Consider the following 24,634-nt stretch of genomic DNA (forward strand, 5'->3'; position numbering starts at 1 on the left):
AGACACCAGACTTGGCAACTTTAGAAATTGATCTAAGAGAGCTAGTGCACTAGCATGATGTATAGTTTTTTTTAGTACTTCCCTTGCCTCTCCTCTGCCAGTACACTGAAGATGCACAGAGTGGCTTGAACTGTCCTTTTAGTGCTCTTTCATCTAATATGATGGTGATAAGACAAAAAATCCACATCAGCGGCTTTCAGCCAGGAGGAACACAGCCAGTAGTGGCTCTCAATATTATTAATATTTCAGTTAATTTATGTCTTAAAATTTGAAACAGCCAAAATAAAACACACATCTGACTAATAAAGAGCAAATGATGTTCATAAAGAGTCTTAGTATTATTACATTCCTGTTATTTTTAACCCTCACTTTCTATCCCCCAGTCCATTGTTTGTTACACCCACTTATGCCTTTTTTAGTGTGTATGCTCTGTGGGGCAGGGACTGCCATTTTGTAGTCTTCCTTGCAGCCAAGTATTACCTGAGGTGGAGAAGGTAGGGTTCTTTACTATCATTGTAAGATGGATAAAATAGTTGGTTAAAAAGGAAGGGGAAATTTAGATTGAAAAGGCAGTTAACCAGATTAGATAGGCTACTGTTTATACTCCTCATCAATTGGGCTTGGGTCCCTCTCTAATATTTTCAATTTCATTGGTGACCTTGATGCAAGAACAAATGTATGCTTATGATACTTGGAGATGACACAAAGTTGGGAGGTAGTGCCAATAATGAGGAGGCATGGATTGCCACATGAAATAATTTTGTGGATTGGAATAAGGGAAATGGTACAAAATTTAATACTACAAAAGTCCAAAGTCATGTGTTTAGGGACTCATTCAAGAACTTGTCTGCTATAAGTTGGGGTGTCATAGACTGGAGAGGACAGAGGGATCTGGATGTACTGGGTGAAGGTATGACAACCCAATCGCCACCAGTGTAATATGGTTGTGAAACACGTTAGTGCAATTCCATGTATGTATTAGGCAGGGTATTTTTAGTAGACAGGGAAGCATTAGTACTATTTTATGAAGCATTGGTAAGCTCCGATTTAGAATACCATGCATAGTTCTGGTCATTCATATTAAAAAAAAAGATTAATTTAAGGTGGAGCAGGTGCAGAGAAGAACTAAAGGAATGATTAGGGGAATGGACAACTTATGAGAGGAGAGTAAAAGTACTTTGCATGCATAGCTAAGCAAAATATAGGTTGAGTGGGAATATAATTATATTTTATATATGTGGATTGGATGGGTCAATAGCAAAGGAGGACAACAGTAAGTTAAAAGATAATACTGATGCAAGATCAAATGGCTATAAATTAATCAAAAGTAAGTTTAGGCTGGAAATTAGAAGAAGTTTCTAAATATTAGCAGAATAAAGGTCTGGAACGATCTTCTGTGCAAAGCAGCAACGGCAAGGGACCTGAATTGCTTCAGGTCCGAGCCGATTAAGTTGTTGGAAAGGAAGGCATGATAGGACAGGTATGATGGAGAGGTCTGGCTGGGGGGTTTTGCCCCTTGTGAGGGGCACTGGGGCAATTTTACTGGGCATCTCCTTCCAGGGAGGAGGGACACTTGATGCCTGTGGGATTTTAGGGTGTCCCCACGGAGGAGCTGCTGGAAGGCTTGTCTGACTGGGGGTGTCCTCCCCGCATTGCTGAGCACTGGGGACAGGACTGGGTAGGGGTCGGTCGGACTAGGGATTTCTCCCACCCCGAAGGGGGGTGTCTGGCAGGGGAAGTCTTCCCCAGTGCGAAGTAGGTCTGACTGGGGGTCACTGAGGAGCCCTGGGCGCAGGCCTGATGGGGGGGGCTCCCTCTGTCAGTGACCCTGGGGCAGGTCTGACTGGAGGTGTCTCCATCCCACTGAGGGTCACTGGGGGGGTCTGATGGGTGGGGCTGTTCCCCCCATTGTCGGTCTTTGGAGGGGAGGCGCGATGGGGCACATCCCCCCTCAGGACGGCACTGCTGTGCCTGGACGCGTCTGCCCGCGGGGGGCGGGGCCTGGGCGCGGGGCGGACTACATTTCCCGGCGGGCGCCGCGCGCGGGGGTGGCGGGGCTCGGCCGGTCGGTTGGGCGGGCGGGGAAGATGGCGGAGCCGGGCAGCCTGGAGGCGGCGGCGGAGCACGAGCGGATCCTGCGGGAGATCGAGAGCACGGATACGGCCTGCATCGGCCCCACGCTCCGGTACCGCTCCCCTGCCGCCCCCGCGCGCGGGGTCAAGCGCTTCTTGTCGGGCTGTGGTGCGCGGGCGCCGGGGCCACGTCTCCCCGCGCTCCCGTGTGTGTGTGGGAGGTGGTGAGGAAGGGTCCTGAGGGTCTGGGGTAGCAGTGGGGCCGGGGCTTGACAGGCCTCTTGAAGCCGCTCGTGTTGCACGGTCCCTCGGGGCCGGTTTTGGGCAGGGCTGGAGGGCGAGGGGTGTGTGTGGGTCGCCCCCCGGCCCGGCCCGGCCCTGCCCGGGGCGAGGGGTGTGTGCGAGTCACCCCCTGGTCCATGGAGTGGGGCCGGGCGCCCTTCAAACCCGTCGTGGCAGGGATGCGAGTGCCTCTCCTCAGGCTGGGGGTGCAACGAACCCAAAAGTGGCCGATCAAACCTGGCATGAGGTGCCTGCCAGGGCTTTGCCTGCGTCCGTGTCCTTGGGGTTGAATTACTGTTTTTATCGCATTCAAGAGTGGGGTTTTTTTGGGTGGTTTGAGTGTGCGATTTAATGTTCCAGATTCAACCGATTTATATTTTTCAGCCTGCCTCTTCCAACCCCTTCAGGAGTGTGTGTTTGTGTGCATTTTGTCCTTCGATGGAGCCAGCTGTCACATTGAATGTGGTGCTTGTAACAATATGTATAAATAGGAAGGATGTGGAGACTTTACCACATGCCCCAGAATCTGCATGAAAGTTATTTTTTATTGTTTTAACTATTGTCTTGGCTTTTGTTTTGCAAAAAAAGGAGGAAAAAAAAAAAGGCATGACTAATTGCAAAGCCTGGCTATGGGTACAATTACCATCCTGATGATATGAGTTAATGCTTCTGTTTGGTTAATAGAGCCTTTGTTCGCTTATTAAACACCCTTTGCCAGCGGTTCTTGCGAGTACCCTCTTTCATTGGGAAGAGCTCTTTGCCTAATGTATTGTAGCTGCTGACTTTTTTTGTTTCCTCTCGGGTGGAGATGAGCACAGTTACAGGAGTGCTGATGTTATTGATGCGCGCCCTCCCCCTCACTCCCTGTCACTGTGCTGGACTCATTTCTCCAAGTCTAGGTGTAGTTTTTCGTCCTTCCAGTTTTTTCTTTGTGATGCAGTTTACGATTTTGCAGCAGTGATTTCTGCTGCATTGTTAATCTGGAAGACACGATAGTGATCTGTGAAGTCAAAACCTGTTTCACATGAGAGATCACCTCTCTCTATATATTCTTGGTTTAAAGAGCAAGTAAATGATACCCATCTGGGGCCTGTTGTTATCCAGTTTGCACATAATTCACACACCTGGCCTCATAGAAACCAGATCATACATTTTTACAAGTAAAATATCAGTTGCTCCCTCCAAATAAACCCTCTGTGTAGCTCATGAGCACAGAAGTCTGTTCTGATTAGCTCATGGGATGCTAATGATACAAATAGGCAGCTGATATTTATTATCCACAGTGTTGAGGTCCATCAGGGTAGTACATTTTTTAACATTAGCAGCTTCAAAACTAAATTAATTATGTTACCAAAAACTTATTGTTTTTAAAACTTTTCTTACCTGCCCACCCTTACGACAGGTTTTAATTTTTACTTTTGTAATGAGACTGACTAGCTTTTGTCACTTGCAGTTTTCTCTTTGGGCACTAGCCCAAAGCTGTTGAGTTTGGGATTTTAATGCTACATGGTACAACTAATTCTAGATGGATAAGTAGCAGTCTTTTAGGAACATGGTTCCAAGTACTGGATTTTTAGTCTGACTGTGTCCCTTTCAGAAGTGAAAAATTGTGCTGGGAGCTGGATCTTTTTTAAATGAATTAAAATGACCCCCCCCCCCCCCAAAAAAAAACCCAAAAAAAAACAAACAAACAAAAAAAAAACCCAGAACAAAAGACAAAAAAAACGAGGAGAGGGTGGCATGCCTAGGAATCATCTGTCCGTTGACATCAGATGTAAGTTGTGGTTTTTTGCTCTGTAAGATGTACTGCAGGAGACTTTAAATTTCCTAATTTTGATGCATTCAGCAGAGGACAAATTGGGCATCAGACTCTAGGCATATCTTTGAACTTTTCTACATGAATCTGCAATGGTCTCGAAGCTAGGGGAGGGCTCTAGTTTTGATATTCCCTATTTAAATGTGATTGGTGTGGAAGTGATTCTAGCCTGTTTGTTTTTTCCTAATTAGGTAGGGAGGGAATTTTTTTTTTCTTTCTTTCTCTCCTTTTTATTATTCTTATTTTGCTTCCCTGCTCCAGAGAGCTTATAGTCTAAACTGTACATAAAGCAAACATGCTACACTGGGGAGCCCAGAGAAATGGATGTGAATGAAGTGACTCATTTCTTGTGGACATCATGGAAGAAGTGTCTTCCGGAGTCAGACTACTATATCTTCTAGGAATAGTAGTTTCATAATGTGCTTTAGATGTAGAATCTCTGCTGATGCTGTAGCAAATAGCACTGAAATCCTGCTAGTAAGAAGGGCTTGTCCTCACGGAGTTGCAATATTTATTGTTTAATTGTCCTGGTTTCTGATTCATCATAGATAAAGGATATGCTTGCCTGGTGTGAATATAATTTTAATGGTGTAAAAGTGCTGATGCTTCTGCTTGTTGGCATTTAATGAATGGTTGTGGTAACTAGCTCCTAAGCACTATCGGATCTCATTGTGCTAGATGCCATGTAGTCATCGGACAAGCTCTTTGGGGAAGGAACCATGCTTGTAATCCTTTCCTATTTAGCTGATCTCATTTAATATGGAATTTGAGGAAGCATTGACACAGTATTGGTCCTTGTGATAGGCCACAGTCCATGCATGCTAGTGGCTCTACCATGATCAAATTCTACCATGATGGCCAGAAAAAGTGGGTGGTTTGTTGTTTTGTTGTTGTTTTTTTTTTTTCATGGAGCATAAGGAGTGATTGCACTTGTTTGTGGGAAGTTCCACCCAGGTGTGAGGGGAAGCATGGGAGAAAACACAAAGATGCTTGCTCGCTTATTTGAAAATTAGCTGATGGGGACTGATCAGAGGTGAGCATTGCTTCTAATGATACAGACTAAGAGACAACTGCTATGGTGGCCCTGGCAGGTAAGGGGGATGCAGTGCAGCAGTATAGAGGGACACAGCACAGGTTTGATTCCTTTGAAAAAGCTACCTGATGGCACTTTTGTACCACTTCAGAACAAAATCTGTGTTGACCACCTGCTTTTGTACCTTAATAGTTGTTTCTAGTGGAGCTCTGATTCTCGTGTGCCTGTCTTCCGAGCAACTCCCTTTATTTGCAAATATTTATAGACCGACTTCTGCAAGTAAAAACCTTGCTCAGAAGAACTGTTCAGCTGCTAGCTCAGCTTGCCTCGTCTATGCGGCTGCTGTGGTTCTTTTGAATATAATGTTGTGAGTGTTGGTGTGTGGGAGGGAGGAGCTGTGTATTCTTTGAGAGGTTTTTTGGGGTTGCTTTTTTTCTGGCAGAGCGATAGCCCCTCTGTAGGAGAGGGGGGTGCAGGCATGGGAGGGACATCACAGCAGGAGACAGGGATCTCTTTTGGGTGAGGGCAGGGGAGTGAGGGGGTGGGTATGCTGGAATTGGGGAGAGTAGGAATAATTTTCTTAATATCTGCATGTAAATGGTGGTTGGCTTGGAGCAGTGGTCTCTAAATTTCTTTGATTGCGCACCCCTATCAGTAAAAAATTTTTGAGCACGCACCCCCATGTATATTTATTTATAAATTATATACATGTACTACTGTACTAATATATTATGTACATTATAAAATATGCACAAAAAATAGAAATTAAATTGTCATTGTTTTTACCTTGTAATGTGGCTGACGAAGAGCTCCTACTAGGAGTAAGAGAAGTGTCAGCTCTGCCATTTTCTTGTTGTTCGCTTGTGCTCACGTTATTAGTATTATCTTGAATCCGTGGTTTCTTTGCAGGAATCTTTTTAAGCCACTTGTCCATTTTGTGAGGGTTAGTTTAGTTAAAACTAGATAATATCTGTAAATCCACTTAACCAGGCACGTAAACTGCAATATGTCACAATACGCTGAAAGCGAATGAACACTTCTTCCCTCGGGATACCTCGCGTACATATGTGACATGTGACCGTCGGACATACAGACTGAGTGAGGGTGCTAGTGTCAATCTGTATATTAAATATTAGTAAAGATAATTTCTTTCTTATTTTTTTTAGATTAAAAAAATACAAGTTCTAATATTTTCTTTGTGCACCCACTGCGGTGCACCCCACTTTGGAGACCACTGACTTGGAGGGTTTGCTTTTGTGGGTGTTGTGCAGGGAACGTAAACCATGTTAGATCCTTGTTGAAGAGCCTTTGGATGACACTGGAATAAAGAGAAGGAATTTCGGGATGTTTCTCCTCTGTTCAGCCTCAGTATTTCCTTTTGCTAATTATATTGTAGCACTCCTAATCATGCTCCTTCATACAAACCTAGGTTCTCAAAGATCATCCATTACTGTTACATGACTGATAACCCGCTCGGTAAAATGCCTTGCTGTCCTAAAATTCTCTCCAGGCTAATCTGTTGCGTAGACGTCTTCCCCATAATCAGTGCACTGATTTGATTCTTCTTCCTTTTTTCTGTTTGTTGCATTTTAGTAAATCCATCTTATTGCAAGGAAGGTAAATCTAGATGCAGTTTCACCAAAATAGTACAGCAAACAACTGCTACCTCCCTCTCTGGTAATGGGATGGCTCTGCACATCCCGATTTTTAAATTGTATTCCCTCTCCTTTTAAAAGAAAAAAAAAATCATCTTGCCTTGCAAGCTCATGCCCGACTTTCTGTCCGTTATGTCTTCTAAATGTCTTTCGGCATTACTGGGTTCCCAGTGTCTCCCTTCTATTTAAATGTGTTTGGATAGTTCTTTTGTATGTTTGCATGGTTATATTATCTTTTTTTCTTTAAAGCTGTATCTTAATTCTCACTTTATTTTTCTTGTGTATGTCTTTATTAATAATTTGCACATATTCCAAACACAGTATTTTTTATCTATATCTATCTATATATCACTGGTTTACTCCCTCTTCTAGATTCCTAATAAATGATTCATAGGTTTGATAGAAATTAGGGCTGGAAGGGACTATTAGATCATTGTAGTCTGACTTCCTGTGTATCACAGACCAGTAGACTTTTACCTAGTTCCCCCTGTATTGAGCCCAAATAACTTGCTTTTTAGAAGGTGATTGTAGATGAACTCTTCTGGATTTGAAGATGCTGAGGGCTAGAAAATCCACCACTTCTTTTAGTCTGTTCAGGTGGTTAATCACTGGTAACAAGTAGTATCTTTCCCCCCAACTTGAATTTTTTGGCTTCAGCTCCAAGCCATTGGTTTTTGTTGCATTTCTCTGCTAGGCTGAAGAACTGTTCAATAATCGGTGTTACTTATCCTGTGAAAGTGCTTCTCCATTATAATCAAGTTTGCATCTTAATCTTTTTGATAAATTATACAGATTGAGCACTTTGTCAGTGTAATGCACTTGTCCTTGGATTATTTTTGTGGCTTTCACGTTCATCCTTTCCAATTTTATTTTTTTAACTTTTAATTCTGTCTTCAGCACTGAAAACTTTCTTATTTTGGTCTCAGCACCGCTGTAGGCAGGGACAGAAGTTCCTCCTTATCCCTCTATCCTGTTCTTTACCATTCTGCCTATCTGTCATCTGGAAATTATTTCAGAAGTGACTTTTGTACTCCAGATCATTAATGGAATAGTGTTGGGCCTACTCCATTTCCATGTGGAAAGAAAGCCACTAGAACTATGTTCCGTTGACAACAATGTTTTGAGATTTGCCAGTTAATCTATGTATCATGTGCTATGATATTGTATGGTATTAGCTTTTTAATTGGAATGTCATGTAATATGGTTTAAGCCCATGGCTTTCAATTTTTTAGACTTGAGGCACCCTTTGGAAAATGCCAGCTCTTAGTTTTCACTCTTTTTGTAATGGAAGAATGGTTTTTGTTGCTAAGAACTCGGACCACAACAAGTTGGAATATTTTGAACACTGGATTTCAGTATGAAAACTCTGAGTTGCTTGTGAACCAGGTTTGCACACCTAACAGTGCTAATGTTATGTGGCATTCCACAGCACCCTTAAAAGGATCTCAAAGCACTCGGGATGTTGTTGCACCTGGTTGAGAATCACTGGTTTAAGATGATTAAATCTGTGCAGTACTTTAACCAGATCCGTTATGTCACCAGAGAATGAAATCATGCATGTTTGAGACCTGGTTTTTTTTTACATAAAATCATCTTGGTTACTATTAAACATTTTTAATAATTTAATTAACCCATATCAGCTTTTCCATGAAACTGCCTGGGATTGGTGTCAGACAAACTGGCATTTAGTTACTTGGATTCTCCCTTGCCCAATGTGATATGCTAAGATGGTATTACTGTAGTGATGTTAACATTTGTCTGGCTTCTGGAGTTTCCCTGGTATTCCAAGATTTAGTTAAGTTTAACAGGAGCATATTGGAAATCTCAAGTCAACTCACTTTGGTCTCCTGGGTTCAAGTCATTTAGGCCTACTGTCTTTAAAAATGTTTTAGTCCTTATCAACCTTGATGACCGAGAAGTACTCTGTCTCTCATGATGTATTCATTATCTTGTTTCTTTCCAAATACAGCAGAAATATAAGGAATATTTCTGTCTCTTTCGTGTTGTGTTTTACCATTTTGATTTAGTATTTATAATATTGCTAGGACTTCTTTTATTCTTAATCCACTAAAATACAATCTCTTTGTCTTTGCCAGAGGCATCTTCCCCTTATCTTTAGCTTCCCTTGTCAATTAGGATTAGTAGTAAGACTGGTTGGTAGTTCCTAGTATCTCTTCAGAACTCAGTGTATTACTTTATGTTAAAGAAGTCAGGGCAGAATGGTACCTTTTTATAGATGGGCTAATTTGGAGAGGTGTAAGCTTTAGTAAGCAAATTCTGCCTAACTTCAGGCTAGCATAGCTATTCTACATCCCATTGCTTTACATGGTTATGTACCCCCCCCTCCCATTTTAAGTCCACACGTGTTTCTTTTGTCAACTGGAATAATTTTACTTGCAACTATAATCAAGTTTTCCTTGCAAAATTTGTTTTTTCATGTAAGTGCCTTTACATTAAAACAAATCCTCCTCAAGTGCCTGATAAAGCCTACAAACGTTTAGGGATGAGGATGTAACCGACATGGCAGAACTGCTCTTCATCATGGTGTTCATAATTGTTTTCTGATCTTATACCCCCCTCCACCATGAGTTTCTCATCTTTACTTGGCTTCTAAGTGTTATGAGGCAGATAATGCCCTCTTGTTATGCGGCTGTGCAATGCCTGGTTGTGGCTGCAGAACTGTACCTCAGTGCAAATTTGCCCAAGACTCTTGATCTATACTTTTTCCCTAGCAAGGGGTCGTATGGCTTGGGACACTGTTTTATCAGTGTCTTCTGTGGTTCTGAGCAAGTTAAGACCAAAATATATTAAACGAGGCCTCTGTTCTTGTGTGCCAGTTTGCAGGTGCCCACTCTGGAAGTTTTTGGGCTTCGTTTTTGGAAGTATTCAGCATCTCCAACTTGGCAATAAGAATAATGGGTTCTTATTACTTCTGGTCATCAGGTCCAACAAGTCTTGGGTTAAGGAGTCAAGGATGGAGGCAGTGTAACTTGGAGAAGAAAATACTGGCCTAATTGTTCTCCCTCCATCTATAAAAATGTGGCTGTAGTCATAAAAACAGGCTGTTTGACTAGCTCTTCTACTCTTAACTCTCTGAGGTTGGAGTGACTGCGACACCCTCAGACTAATTTTTGGGCTATTTCAGCATCTGGTTATGGTCCTCCCTGGTGGTCTAGTCTCCAAATGACAGTAGCTTAGAGCTGATGCACTCTGTCCTCTCTCTGCTGCCCTGTCATGTCCCCTGCCTTGGGCTGATCTGTGGGTAGAGCCTGGACCTGGTATGACTCCCCTAAGAAATACCCACCCCAGCTGCTTGTGCTATGCAGGAGGCCTGGAAAGCTGCCGAGAGTGACTTGATGGTTGCAGATGCTGTTGAGATGACAGACAGCAAAAATATATTTACGCAGCCATCATGTCTTTAACATTTTTATCTTTGTATTGGAAATCTTCTGACCACTTATTTGAGACTCTAGGGAATAATGTTTCTCATGTGATGCTGAGCAGGCTAAGGCAGGCCTATTCCTTCAGAATTACTTCAATTAAAAAAAAAATACAAGCTGCCTCTAGAGGAATCTGTCATGGAGATACAGCCCAGACTGTCTAGACACTAATTTTTGTCCATTGAGCTAGCTCAGGAAGCTGCTTGTATTGAGAGGCAATTTACAGTTGTTACAAGTTGAAGAGAATCCTTGAGAACATCTTTTAGCCCTTCCTTCTGCTGCCTAGATGGGGAGAGCGTAATCTTGTGAAAATGAGACTGCTCCAGCCTGTGTCAGTGCTCTCATGCCCATAATTGAGTCCCTTAAAAAAGGCAACTTAATGCAAGCCCACTTGAAGGATGGTTAACATTGCACTCTGCTAATGTCCTGTACAAAATGCTCTTGCAGCAAAAAAAGCATCTGCACTAATTCTGATACCTGTACTGCTCTTCCTTTAGCTCTAGGAGTGCATGTATGTGCATTGGCTAGGCTGAATTTGTACTGTATAGCGTTATTCCTGGAGCATTGTCTATTGTATAATTGCCTTTGCTCTTGCAGTTCTGAGTCCTAATTCTGCAGACACCTCTGTGCTGGTAAATTGTTCTCTGTCTAATAATAACCTATATTTTTAAATGTATTCCCATGCTCACAGGGGCTTGATCCAGGGTAGAGGGCTGTCCAGACAGCGGTTTGCAGGACTGAGACCTTAGTTTTGCTACAGACTGCATTAGCTTCCTCCTTGAACTCAGAAAGCAAGTTCCTTTCTAGATTTAAGTTCACTGGCACCAGTCACCTCTGTAATATGCCTAACTTGCCCCTTGAGAGTAATCAGACACTGGTTCCTATTTTTGAGGCCTGGAAGTGGCTGGACCATTCTTCAGAGAGTTTTTGTTTTTTCTCTTAAGAACAAATCTACTGAGTTGCTGGTTTTTAATTTGTGCGTTAGCCTCTGGATGCATTTTGCTGCTTATAATAAAACAAATGGTGCTAGTACTATGGTAGCACTATTTTCAGAAATGCAGTCTTATTACTGTGACTATGAAGTAGGCCTCTCAGTAGTTCTGGGGTTGTGGGTGTGTTGAGATTTAATTTTGGGGGCGGGGGGATGGGGATTCTCTTTTGGTGAGTACTGTTTGTCATGAACCATTGATTGACTTGCTTATATTATGTGTGGTGGTGGTCTAAATTGAACTAAATGAATCACAGGACTTGGAGTAAATATGTTTGGCTTCATTTTTCCTGGCTCAGCCACTGACTTGTTGGTTGACCTTGGCATAGTCCTGACACTGCTGTGCTTCATTTTTCCTTTTTAAAATATAGATTGCTACCCTTCTTAGGGGTGCTATGAGGGGATGAAAGGTGCCATTGAGATAGAAGCTAGTTATCGCACAAGCTGGATTTCTTTTGTGACCCTTGTGCTGGTGGGGTGGGAGGACAGGTATAGCTTTGCTAGTGCTGTTCCTATATTGCTGCTTCACACTAGTCCCATGGTCTGTTTTTATTGCTGGTGGGTTGGCAGTCTTTCATCTTGAGCTCGTGATCAGCCAGATCCTTAGGGATCCAGGTGGTGATGCAATATGGAAGATGTGTTCAAATAGCTTTTTTGTGCAGTTTCTGGGTGCTGATGGACATGGCCACCTCAATGACTTGGTTTTCTAGGATCTTATAACAAGTGGTATTGCTTGAGCCCTTCCTTCCCCTGGCCTTTCTAATTAGGGGTTGGTCTTCCCTTTTTTTTTGGCTTCCAACAGCTGTTCATCCTGTGGACAAGCAAGCTCTATGGTGATATTTTTTTTCTTGCAGATGTGTACCTGAGGTCTTCTAAATCAGTAGTATGCCTAGCTTTCTGGATTCCTATAGTCTCTAGGTATAAAGTGACATTTCATGCTCTCTATTTTTTTGTTACTGGGCCATGCGTGTGCTCCTATTACTTACTATAACTTACCACCACATTTTAGGAGTCCAAGTTCTGGACCAGGACCCACTGTGGTAGGTACTGTACAAATGCAGAGCAAGATGATGCCCCTTTCCTGAAAGATCTTGCATCCAAAGTAGCAGGTATTCTTTATTTATATTGGGGGTATGGCTTTTTGAAGTTGCCAGGTAACATGAGCTGAGGATCAAGTACTTAATATTTCACAGCTTTCATTTTGGGAAACATTGTTTGGTGATATCTCTAATGCATTGTCTTCTAAGTCTCTTTTCCTCTTAAGAGTCTGGGTATGCCACATGCATGGCCTTTGGGAGCTTGTCTAGGAGTGGACAAATTGACTTTGAATTTAAGGTGCTTGATTGGGTCAGGAGGGCTTTCTGGTGGACAACAATTTTGCCTTGTGGAACTTGCTGTAGTGCAGCTTTCTGGTCTCTGCCAGGCTTGCAGCCCAGGGTCCAAGCGGCTGAGCAGTGCCCCGTGAGCAAATCTGACCTTGCTGCTGGCACATCTTCTGGAGAACTGACAGCTGGCCCGTTCTGATTTTCTCCTGTGGCTCAGGTGGGCAAATCCATTTGGTCTGTCAGGCAGTCAAGGGTTAAAATGTCACGTGTCCTAAGAAAAAGTGCTTTTTTGGGTGGTTGTCCAGCTCTGATTAACAGCTCTGATTAACAATTTCCTTCATCCTGGCTTCCAGCAGGGTGCAAGTCTGCTTCACACAGTTATCAGGGCAGCTGAAGTGAATTGAAATTAAGTAAGGGAGTATTGTGCCTGTGAAGACTGCTTTCAAGGGCACTCTAAAATGATTATCTGTCTGAGTTGGCAAACTGCATATTGTTGGCTGTGAATGCCCTAATTCTCTTGTGACTGAGCAGGACTTTCACAATGATGGTTCTGCTCCTCAATCTGAATGCTCGGGGTGTGGGTGCCTGTTCTGGGGAACTGATAGCAGGCTCTCATCTGCACATGATTTTTTTCATGCCCTTCCTCTTATGAGCAGAAGCCCAGCGAGAGCTGAATGCAGCCAAGTCGTTGTGCAAGGAGCTCCGTAGGTACTTTTTGCTTTACAAAGAATGCTGATAGCATGTTGCATAAATTTAAAAATGTTTCTCTGGATTTGCTCCTGTAGTTGGCTGCTGGCCAGGTGCTTTGTCTTGCACGGCGCTGCCCTGCCCAGTGTGTTGGATGCTGTATGATGACTTTTGTGGGAAGGTGATTTATTCATAGCTGTGTGCCAACTTCTGACATGGCTGTCCTCCCCCAGACCCATGCTAGCACTTCCTGTGCAACCCAGAGTGGTTTTTTGTCTGCAATGAAATAATTCCCCTCTCTACCCCTCTTTCACTTAAAAACTTTTTTCCTACATAGTACTGATAAATGGAGAATGTAACCATCCCATTTTGTAAATGTCACTTCTGACAGGCATGAAGGCTGAGGATGCAGCTGCTTCTGTGACTTGGTCCTTGTCTGCTTTTGATCATCTCCTGTTTTCTGGGGTTTTTTTCTAACAGTGAGAGCCCGTGAACAAGCCTCCTCCCCATTGTCCAGTGTCACGTGCGGATCAGTGATTCATCAGCTTTGCATCCAGCCCTAAACCTCTGTGAAGCTCTTTCATCGAGGGAGCAGAGGCATAGGTGGGAAAGCACAAAGTTCACTGGTGTTTTTCCTTTCCTTTTCATTCTGCTAGGAGGAGAATGGCTCCAGATTTTCTAGATCTGCTACCAACAAGAGGTGGATAGGGGAGAGAGGAAGCCCTTGATAGCAGCTGTGGCTGCTATCTTGAGTTAAGTCTGCACCTGTCATTGGGGCACAAGTGGTGAGTGGTGCTGATCTGCAGTAAAGCAGGTCCTGTACAACTGCTGCTGCTCAGTGGCATCTACTAGGAAGCTGACAGATGGCATGAGGCAGGCCAGATGTTTTTGTGCTCAGGATACAGAAGTGCAGAACAACAGCCTGTCCACCGGCTGTAAGGCACTGTTACTTGCCCAAAGTAGGACAAGTGCTATTCGGTTTTCCTGGGTGAGGGGTAGGGAATGTCTGACACTTCTTCCTTGAGCCTTCCTGGAGGGATTTGCTTTGTTGGGCCTGGGCTCATGGCTTACAGGTTTAATCTGCTGGTAGACAGTGCCTGATGAAAGCTTTTCAGGTTGTGGCCATAGCTTATAGTAAAAGAAAAGTGTTTTTAATCAAAATTTCATTTTCTTTGACTGTTCTTCTTGGTCTTTTGAGCTCTTTACTTTCTGTTGTCATTCAGTTCATCCGACCCCTTGTTGTCAAATGTGGAATTTATCTAGCTCTTTTTGTTCTTCTGTATCTTTTTAAGAGGATGTTAATCACAAAATGTTAGAAAAGTAGGGCTAGAAGGGACCTCCAGAAGTCACCTAGTCCAGCCCCCTGCCTGAGGCAGGATCATCCCTATCTAAACCATGTTATAGAAATCCATTGTCCAACCTAGTAGCAAAACCACACGGTGAGTCCTGACATAGCACAAGGCACAGCACCTGCACCTGCCACAAGTAAAGTAGGGGGGGAACAGTGGCTAAGGTCCTGCTGCTGTGAAGGTTGTTTAAAATATGCTCAGTGGATCCAAGGAAGAGGGCCATGTTACCCGCTAAAGAGGAAGGTAAATACCCCCACAGTCCGTACCACAAAGTAAAACTCCTTCCTGATCACAAATATGGCCAGAGCTCTGACCCTGAGTGGAGGGGCAAGACCCTCTAGCCAGTCCCCTCCTAGTTTAAGCCCCAGCAGGAGCATTGGCACAGCTCACTCAAAATCCCTGGCCTGGGCTGCAGCAGGAAGGTGCAGTCCCTTCTACCCACCTCTCCTACCCACCCCTGCCCCCCAAATGTGTAGCAAAAGGAGGAGGAAAAAATTCTTTCTCATCCCTGTGTGGTGGCCAGCAAAGCCCTATGGGAAATTTCCATAGTAGAGCATAGGCATAGCTACTTCTAGATCATACCTGGCTCATGTTTGTCCAGCAGCTTCTTCTGAAACAACTTTAATGATGGCAATCCCACAGTTTCCCTAGGCATTTATTCCACTACTTCACTCCTTCTGCCAGTGAAGAAGTGTTTCCAGGTATCCCTTTCAAACCTGCTTTGCTGCAACTTCAAGCTCTTGGTCTGCATCCTGCTCTGCAGGAAGAGGGGAAAAGGTGTTTTCTCTCTTCTTTTTTGGCAGCCCTTCAGATATTTGAAGACTGCTATGATGTCTGCACTTAAGTATCTTTTCTGCATGCCTGTTTCCCTCAGCCTCTCCATGTATGACTTGCTTTCCAAGCCCTTTATCATTTGTGTTGCCTGCTTCTGGACTCTTAACTTCTCCATGTTCTTCTTTTAAAATGTGAAGCTCTAAGCACCTAACCAGCACCAAGTAAAGAGTCACTGTCTCTTCCTGTGTCTTGCACCTAATGCTTCTATTGATGCATACCAAAACCATATTCACTTTTTGTGCACTTAAGACTCGTATTGTGCGTCAGATCTACCAAAACTTCCAGATCTTTCTCCATAGTGCTGCCATCCAGCCAGGTGTCAGTCGTCTTGTATTTGTGGTTTTGGTTATTCTTCCTAAGGTGTAGCACCTCGCATTTGTCAGCACTGAACTGCATCTTGTTAGCTCTGATGGAGCTTTCCAATCTGTCAAGGTGCTTCTGAATTGTGCTGCCATCTCCAGCATGTTTGCAGTCCTTCCCAGTTTTGTGTTGTCTGCAAACTTGCTCAAGAAGCACCCTATGCCAGCATTCAAATCTATTAATTAAACATATTGAGCAGTGCTGAGCCCAGGACAGTGGGCTCATAGAACCATAGAAGTAGGGTCGGAAGGGACCTTATAGATCTTCAAGTCCGACCCCCTGCCAGGGCAGGATTTAAAAAAAAAAATGGGCTCAAATGATCCCAGCTAGGTAGGCATCAAGCCTCCTCTTAAAGCCCCCCAGGGTAGGAGCCAGCACCACTTCCCTTGGAAGTTGGTTCCAGATCCTAGCCACCCTAACTGTGAAGTAGTTCTTGCGGATGTCTAATCTAAACCTCCTCTCCCGACTTGTGGTCGTTATTCCTTGTTATGACAGGGGGCGCTAGGGGAAACAAGGTCTCTCCCAAACCCTTCTGGTCCCCCCCAGTGAGTTTATAGACGGTCACCAGGTCCCCCCTCAGCCTTCGCTTGTGAAGGCTGAACAGGTTCAGGTCCCGCAGTCTCACTGTAGGGTCTGCTCTGTTGTCCTCGGATCACGCGGGTGGCCCTCCTCTGGACCCTCTCCATGTTGTCTGCATCCCTCCTGAAGTGCAGTACACAGAACTGGACGCAGTCCTCCAGCTGCGGCCTGACCAGTGCTGCATAGAGGGGGAGGATCACCTCCCTGGCCCTGCTCGAGATGCATCTGTGGATGCAAGACAAGGTGCGGTTAGCCCTGCCAACCGTGACCTCGCATTGTCGGCCCATGTTCATCTTGGAGTCAATGATGACTCCAAGATCCCTTTCTGCCTCTGTGTTCTCAAGAAGGGAGTTTCCCATTTTATAAGTGTGCTGCTGGTTACTGCTGCCCACGTGCAACACCCTGCACTTGTCACTATTGAAACGCATCCTGTTTTTGCTAGCCCACCCCTGTAACCTATCCAAGTCTTGCTGCAGTCTTTCCCTCCCTACTAGTGTGCTCACCTCACCCCAAATTTTGGTATCATCAGCGAATTTAAACAAGTTGCTTTTCTCCCCGTCGTCCAAATTGATGAAGAGATTGAACAGTGCGGGCCCTGAGGACGGAGCCCTGGGGGACTCCGCTGCCCACTTCTCCCCAGGTTGAATGTGATCCGTCCACCATCACCCTCTGAGGGCGACCCTTCAGCCAATCTGCAATCCATCTGACTGTGTAGGCATCAGTGCCACAGTCGCCCAATTTTTTAATGAGGATGGGGTGGGAGACGATGTCAAAGGCCTTGCTGAAGTCCAGAAAGACTACATCCATGGTGACACCTGCATCCAAGGCTTTTGTGACCTGATGATAAAAAGCAATCAGGTTGGTCTGACATGACCTGCCCCTAATGAAACCGTGCTGGTTGCCCTTGAGCATCATCCCTGAGGCCGGCTCATCGCAGATGTGCTTCATGATGATCTTCTCAAAGAGTTTCCCTAGGATTGAGGTAAGACTGATGGGCCTATAGTTGCCTGGGTCCTCCCTCCTCCCTTTTTTTAAAGATGAGGACCATGTTGGCTACCTTCCAGTCATCCGGCACCTGGCCCGAGCACCAGGAGCGCTCGTAAAGCCATGCCAAGGGCCCTGCAATAACCCCAGCTAGCTCCCTCAACACCCTGGGGTGGAGAACATCTGGACCCGCTGATCTGAGCACGTCTAGCCCCTCCAGAATCTCTCTAACCCAGTCCTCCCCAACCTGAGGTCTGCAGGCGTTCCCCTCAAGTCTGTCTTGCATCACGGTGGGGGAGTCCTGGTCCCTGCTCAAGAAAACAGAGGTGAAGAGTTGGTTAAAAAGGTCTGCTTTCTCTTCTGGCACAACCACCAGATTACCCAAAAGATCTTGCAGGGGCCCCATGTTTCCCTGTGCTTTCTTTATCCTTCCTATATATTTGAAAAAGGACTTCTTGTTATCTTTGATTTTGGACGCAAGTCCTAGCTCTATGTCTGCCTTAGCTTTCCTGACAGCCCCCCTACAGGCCTGAGCAGAAGAGATAGCACCCCCCCTTCCACCGGGTGTACGCCGCCTTTTTGGCAATCAGGTATTTCCGGACACCCTTGGTGAGCCAGGGGGGCTTTTGGGCACTCCTGCCCCCCTTTCTTTTTGTTGGGATGTTCACCCCTTGGGCCCTGAGTATCGTCTCCTTAAGGAACGACCACTCTTCTTGGGCACTGAGTTCCCCTGCCCTTGAGAACCCCAGCGCCTCTCCCACTAATCTCAACTCGTTGAAGCTGGCCCTCTTGAAGTCTAGGGCTACTGGCTTGCTGCTAGCCCTTGACACCCTGCGCTGGATGGTGAATGCCAGCAAGCGATGATCGCTGGCACTCAGGTGGTCGAGGACCTGAAGGCCCCTGACCAGGTCGTCGTCTGTGGCCAGGACCAGGTCCAACAGGGCATTTCCTCTGGTGGGACTGTGCACCCCTGAATTAAGTGGAGGTCCTGTATCTTGGCCAGGAGCCTCCTGGAACGGTCTGTCTTGGCTGACTGCTCCTCCCAGCAGATGTCCGGGGAATTTGAAGTCACCCATGACAACTATATCCCTTGCCTTAAGTGCCTCTGCAAGCTGGCCCGAAAATTCCCGGTCCAGCTCCTCCCCTTGGTTGGGGGGGTCTGTAGTAGACCCCCACTGTTAAATCCCTCTTCCCATGACTCCCTTGTATCTTGACCCAGAGCACTTCAGCTTGCCCCTCCTCTGACCCCATTTTGCTGGCAGAGGATGTGTATTGCCCCTTAATACAGAGTGCCCACTCCTGCCTTTCCTTCCTTCTCTATCCCTCCTGTAAAGCTGATAGCCCCTAATGCTAACTGCCCAGTCATGGGATGAATCCCATCAAGTTTCTGTTAACCCTATTATGTCTGGGTCTGAACTGGCTATTCTGAGGGCAAGTTTCTCCTGCTTATTCCCCATACTACAAGCATTGGTATATAGGCATTTAAGGCCCTGCTTGGCTGCGTGTGCCACCCCCCGATTTGGGAGACTGTCTGGACCCCTGTTTCTTACCTGGGCACTCCTTGCATTTGTTACCTGTCTTGCTCGGGTGATGTCTCCTCATCTTCCTGCGGCCCCCTCCCCCAGCTCCACTCAGAACTGCCTGCCAATCTGACATGGACCCATTAATAATTACCTTTTGCTTGTGGGTATTGAGCCAGTCCTCTATCCACCTTATAGTATCTTTGTCCAGCCCATGTTTCTTCTGTTTGTTTGAGAAGCTCATTTGGGACCTGGTCAGAAGTGTTGCTGGAGTCCAGATGCATTATATGCACCGCATTCCCTTCATCCACCCAGGTAATTACTTTGTCAAAGGAAATCAAGTTTCTGACACTATTCATTCTTAGTAAGTCCATGCTGAGTGCTTGAGATAGGAAGTGCATCTGCAGGAAGAAAAACCTTATTATATGCTGCAGTACCTACCTGGGAATTGAGGTGAGGCTAACTGGTCTATAGTTCCTCAGGTCCTTCTTTTCTCTTTTTTTAGAGGGGCACTAAGTTGGCTTATTTCCAGTCTTCTGCTACCTCGCTTGTCTTCAGTGACTTTATGAATATTATTGCCAAGGATTATGTGATCACCTCTTCCAGTTCCTTCAGTACCCCAAAATGGAGTTCATCAGGCCCTGCTGACTTTTGTATTCATTCAGATGCATAAAAAGTTTTCTAGTTGGTGGTGGGGATTTTTAAAATTTATTTATTTATTGTATTGCCATCTCAGCCTTTAGTTTATCCCATTTCTTATCCAAATAATCCTACTAAAACAATTAATATATTTTTTTTTTTCTTCTGGGATGTTTCCCTTTGAAATTCAGGCTGTATCTTTACTGTATCAGTGCCATGTTATGATGCCCAGCTTATTGCCCCAGTATACGCAGTGGGCTTTTGGACAAGTACAGACCTGGTTCCTGCCTCAAAGATCCTAAATCCAAGCTTCATATGGCATGATAAGCAAGGGTCAAATCTTAAGCAGAAGGAAGAAGGACAAGGGTGATAATCACACAGCTGCTCAGTAAGGTATCTTGATGCCTCCACTAATTTAGTTTCCTGCTCTCTGCTGTTTTTGCTCTATGGTCTCTCCTACGAAGGAGTGGGAAGTGAGCTTTTGGAAGGTATCTGCAGGTGGTTGGGGGAGATGGTTTAGCAGGCCAATTTGTGGTCAGACTGTAAGTGCACGTTTATGTTAGTGCTGCAGTGCTCTTGAGAGTACCTTCCTGTTTCCTTTCTGCATGTACCCAGGAGGTGGGGCAGCCACCTTGGGGCATCCCCCATGGCTCCTCTCCAGCTCTGTCTCCAGTGCACTTGAGAACAGGGTCAAGGGCCCCTCAAGGCAGCTGCATTGCCTCTCTTCTGTGTTTGGGGTGGGTGGGGTGTGCTTCTTGGCAGTGCTCTCAAGTCTTTGGGAACAGACCTGCCCCAACAGGGTGGAGACAGAGGAGATGGGTCAGCCCTGTCTGACTCAGTGTTGTAACAGTAATGAATACCAAAGGCAAGGAGTTCAAACTTTGTGTGCCTGCAGTGCATGGGTTCATAGAGGTGGTGGCATGTCAGTGAAGTAGGAACATATGTCAGAGCAGCAACAAGATAAATACCCAGAAGACAAAGAAGGTATCAGTGCCCATGGTTTGGGTGGGAGATAAGCAAGCTGGTTCTTGAGACTGGACCAAAGGGTTTCTGGCTGTCAGCATCTGCATGAAGCGTAACATCAACTAAACAATCTATTAAGAAATAAACCTTATGCTCCGCTTTCCTTGCATGCATGTAGACAAACTGAAGAGTCCAATGGAGGGCAACAAAAATGGTGAGGGGGCTGGTGGACATGGAGAGGCTGAGGGAACTGCACTGATTTGAGTCTGCAGAAGAGAAGACCGAAGGGGGATTTGATAGCAGCCTTCACCTCCCTGCAGGGGGGTTGCAAAGAGGACGGAGCTGGACTGTTCTTGGTGGGGCCAGATGGCAGGACAAGGAGCAATGGGCTCAAGGTGCAGCAAGGAAAGTTGAGGTTGGATATTAGGAAATATTTTCTCACGAGGAGGGTGGTGAAGCACTGGAACAGGCTCTGCAGAGAGCTGGTGGAGTCTCCATCCTTGGAGGTGTTTAAGACCCAGCTCAACAAAGCCTCATCTTGGATGATGTAGTTGGGGCTGGTCCTGCTTGGAGTAGGGAGTTTGACTAGATGCATCTTCCTGAGGTCCCTTCAGCCCTCATTGTCTAGGACTTGATGTCTGAGAATTAACAAAACCGCATGCTCAGCCTTTTCAACGCGCTTGCTCAGTGACCATGATACTGTGGTATAAAGTCATTACAACATGTTAAAAGTGATGACAGCCCCTGTTAAAGGGGTCTGAAAGAGAAAACCAACACGCATCCTTTTCGGTTTTTTACTCCTTTGACATTAGTTCTTTCATTGAGACCAGTTTACCATTTGTGCAAAGATGAAGTAATATCCTTGTCAAAAAATGCTCTGTTTTGGGCTGTCACAGTGTACTTGGCTGGGCGTCAGATAAAATGTATTCACACCCATGAACTGGACCCTTTGAAGCTGTGATTGTTCTCCTGTGCCATAGACCATGGGGATGGTCCTGCCTTGAGCAGGGGGTTGGACTAGATGACTTCCTGAGGTCCCTTCCCACCCTGACTTTTTATGAATTCTATGAACAGAAACTGGGCCCTGAATGTAAAATGGGTTTTTTGTCCAATGGTTGAATAAGGGCACATTCTTATCAAGCTGTAAGCCCCAGTTAGCACACGGGGCTGTGATCCTTATGTGCTGCACAAATGTGGTAGCAACAGTCCTTATAAAGAGCTTACATTCTGTGTTAACATTTTGTACTGCTAAAGGTGCTTTTTTTTCCCTGCAGATTTCTGATTAAGATTAGCAAGGCACCTATGAGGCAGTGAGGGAATACAGGGGTACTGCTTCACTTGACAGTGCAGTACAGCTCTTCTTGAGAGGAATGGAAAACTTTCCCTTCATTGACAGCAGCACCATACATTGGTGTCAGGCACAGAGTTTTATGCCACATATTCCACTGTGGAGTGAGCTGTATATGATTACTTGATTTTGAAATTTGGCCAAATTATTAACACTCCTTTTTTTGGAAAGGCCTTGGGTTTAATATTGGGTAGGAAGCCTCTCCCTAAGCAGATGTGTGCTGTAGTGTCATGCTGAGGTGTTGATTTGATTCAAGATTTAAAACCAGCAGAGAGAACTGTAGAGTTTTCCTGCTGCTGGGTTCCTGCATTATTGCATACAGTTACTGCTTTACCATGCCTACTACCCAAGGATCAACATCTTAGCACCTCATCAATACTATGCAGCCATATGGCAACTCTCCTGCTTTGTGAATTGTTTGTACTGTGCTGCAGAGTTAATTGGCTTTAAAGGTAACCAGTAGCTAGATGTCTTGTGAATACTTAGTCTTTTTGCTGTGGTATTGACATCTGTGTAGTGCTTTTATCCCGAAGGATTCTGAAGCCTTTAAATGAAGTAACTTTATGGCTTGCAGCATGCTGCTGAACTATGAGGGTAAGGATATTTGGCCATAGGGGTGCATGTTTACACATGTGACGGAGCTTCTAGGGTCTGTCTAGAGTTGACAGAAATGCACTCCATGGGCTTCTCCAATGCTAAGTACAGATGGTCAGAAAGCCCAAGGCTGGATCAATTCAATCTTTGCCCATTAGTGTGAGCTTCATAGATTGAACTGGTGATCACCAGATCATTAGCTGCAGGGGTAGCAGTGGACATAGTCTTCCTGGACTTCCGGAAGGCGTTTGACACCGTCTCTCACCCTGTTCTCATTAAGAAACTGGGGGGCTGTGGTGTAGACACCCACACAGTCAGATGTGTCGCCAACTGGCTGGAGGGCCGCACCCAGAGGGTGGTAGTGGATGGGTCCTTCTCAACCTGGAAGGACGTGGGCAGTGGGGTCCCCCAGGGCTCGGTCCTTGGGCCCGCACTGTTCAACATCTTCATCAGCGATTTGGACGAGGGGGTAAAAAGCACCCTGTTCAAATTTGCTGATGACACTAAGATGTGGGGGGACGTGGACACACTGGAAGGATGCAACAGGCTACAATCAGACCTAGACAGGTTACAAGGGTGGGCGGACGAGAATAGGATGGGTTTCAACACAGACAAGTGCAAGGTGATGCACCTCGGGAGGAACAACTGGCACCATACCTACAGGTTGGGGAACTCCCCTCTTGTCAGCACGGAGGCGGAAAGGGATCTGGGAGTGATCATTGACTCCAAGATGAACATAGGCCGGCAGTGTGGAGAGGCAGTAAGGAAGGCCAACCGCACCTTGTCCTGCATCCACAGATGCATCTCGAGCAGGTCCAAGGAGGTGATCCTTCCCCTCTATGCGGCATTGGTCAGGCCGCAGCTGGAGTACTGCGTCCAGTTCTGGGCGCCGCACTTCAGGAGGGATGTCGACGGCATGGAGAGGGTCCAGAGGAGGCCACTCGCATGGTCAGGGGTCAGCAGGACAGGCCCTATGAGGACAGGCTGCAGGACCTGAACCTGTTCAGCCTCCAGAAGAGAAGGCTGAGGGGGGATCTTGTGGCCTGTTATAAACTAGTCAGGGGGGATCAGCAGGCATTGGGGAAGTCACTGTTTCCCCAAGCACCTCCAGGAGTGACCAGGAATAACAGTCACGAGCTGGCAGAGCGGAGATTCAGACTAGACATCAGGAGGCGCTACTTCACTGTCAGGGCGGCTAGGGTCTGGAACCAGCTTCCAAGAGAAGTGGTGCTGGCTCCTGCCCTGGGGGTGTTTTAAGAGGAGGTTAGATGAACATCTAGCTGGGGTCATTTGACCCCAGTACTCTTTCCTGCCATGGCAGGGGGTCGGACTAGATGATCTGCTCGGGTCCCTTCCGACCCTAGAAACTATGAAACTATGAAGCAAGTGAACAGACGTTCACTTTTGATTTGGGAAATGCAGCCACCTGCCTGTAGTGGCCCAGGCTAAAAGCCAGGGGGATGCTAGAGCACACCTCCTTGCTGGGCTGGAGCAGATGGCTTGGGCCAAGGCTGGCTCATCCACCCTGTGAGGGGGGAGTTTGGGGGAGGTGCAAGGTATCCTGGGATGCTGGGGGACTGTCTGAGTTCACTTTAATCTGGATGGGATGTGGGGCAGATGTTCAATAAACTGATTTAACCTGAATCGACGAAGTCTGATACTACATCCATCCGGGTTTATCTTAAACTGGTTTTGACCATTTTGAAAGCGGTTTATGTGGCCTGAGCTTGTGTTGTGTTACAGATGTGAATTGGTTTCTGATCACTTATACCGGTTTGTCTTTTGTCCCTAGACCAAAGGTTCATTACGGTATGTGACATGAAACTGTTTCCTGGCTTTGGAAGGATGAAAAGTGAATTAATTGATCCTGCTGAGATTGAGCAACATTCTGATCCCCAGTGTTCCCAACTACCCTCCTTGGCTTAATTGCTGTCTCTTGGGTTTACTGTAATGTCCAACTGCTCCCTTCAGTTTTTTGAATTGACACTGGTCTAGCTAGTTTCTTCTGAAAACATTCAGTGTTGAATGTTGGGAGCAGAATTAGACCAAGTCTGAGCACTCTTCAAAACCCTAGCCTAGGTGTGGGGTAAGCTTTGCTGTATACAGTCGCATTGTGGGAACAAGGCAACATGACCTGAAGCTCTGTGTATTCTGCAGTTGCTGTCA

At 45.7% G+C, this 24,634-nt stretch overlaps 1 protein-coding gene across 4 annotated transcripts in view; it reads left to right on the forward strand.

The window, feature by feature from the left end:
- Positions 1-2,066: 2,066 nt before the first annotated feature.
- EXOC6B (exocyst complex component 6B) overlaps positions 2,067-24,634 on the forward strand; it is a 431,011-nt gene continuing 408,443 nt past the window's right edge. For all 4 annotated transcript variants that reach the window (XM_090035133.1, XM_090035134.1, XM_090035135.1 and 1 more), the window contains exon 1: positions 2,067-2,185. In XM_090035133.1, the coding sequence (XP_089891259.1) occupies positions 2,088-2,185 (98 nt within the window). In that variant the 5' untranslated portion in view covers positions 2,067-2,087. The remainder of the gene's footprint in view (positions 2,186-24,634) is intronic.

Source organism: Crocodylus siamensis, chromosome 2, assembly GCF_052110815.1.
Source record: "Crocodylus siamensis isolate JL-2025a chromosome 2, ASM5211081v1, whole genome shotgun sequence".
Classification (NCBI taxonomy): domain Eukaryota; kingdom Metazoa; phylum Chordata; order Crocodylia; family Crocodylidae; genus Crocodylus; species Crocodylus siamensis.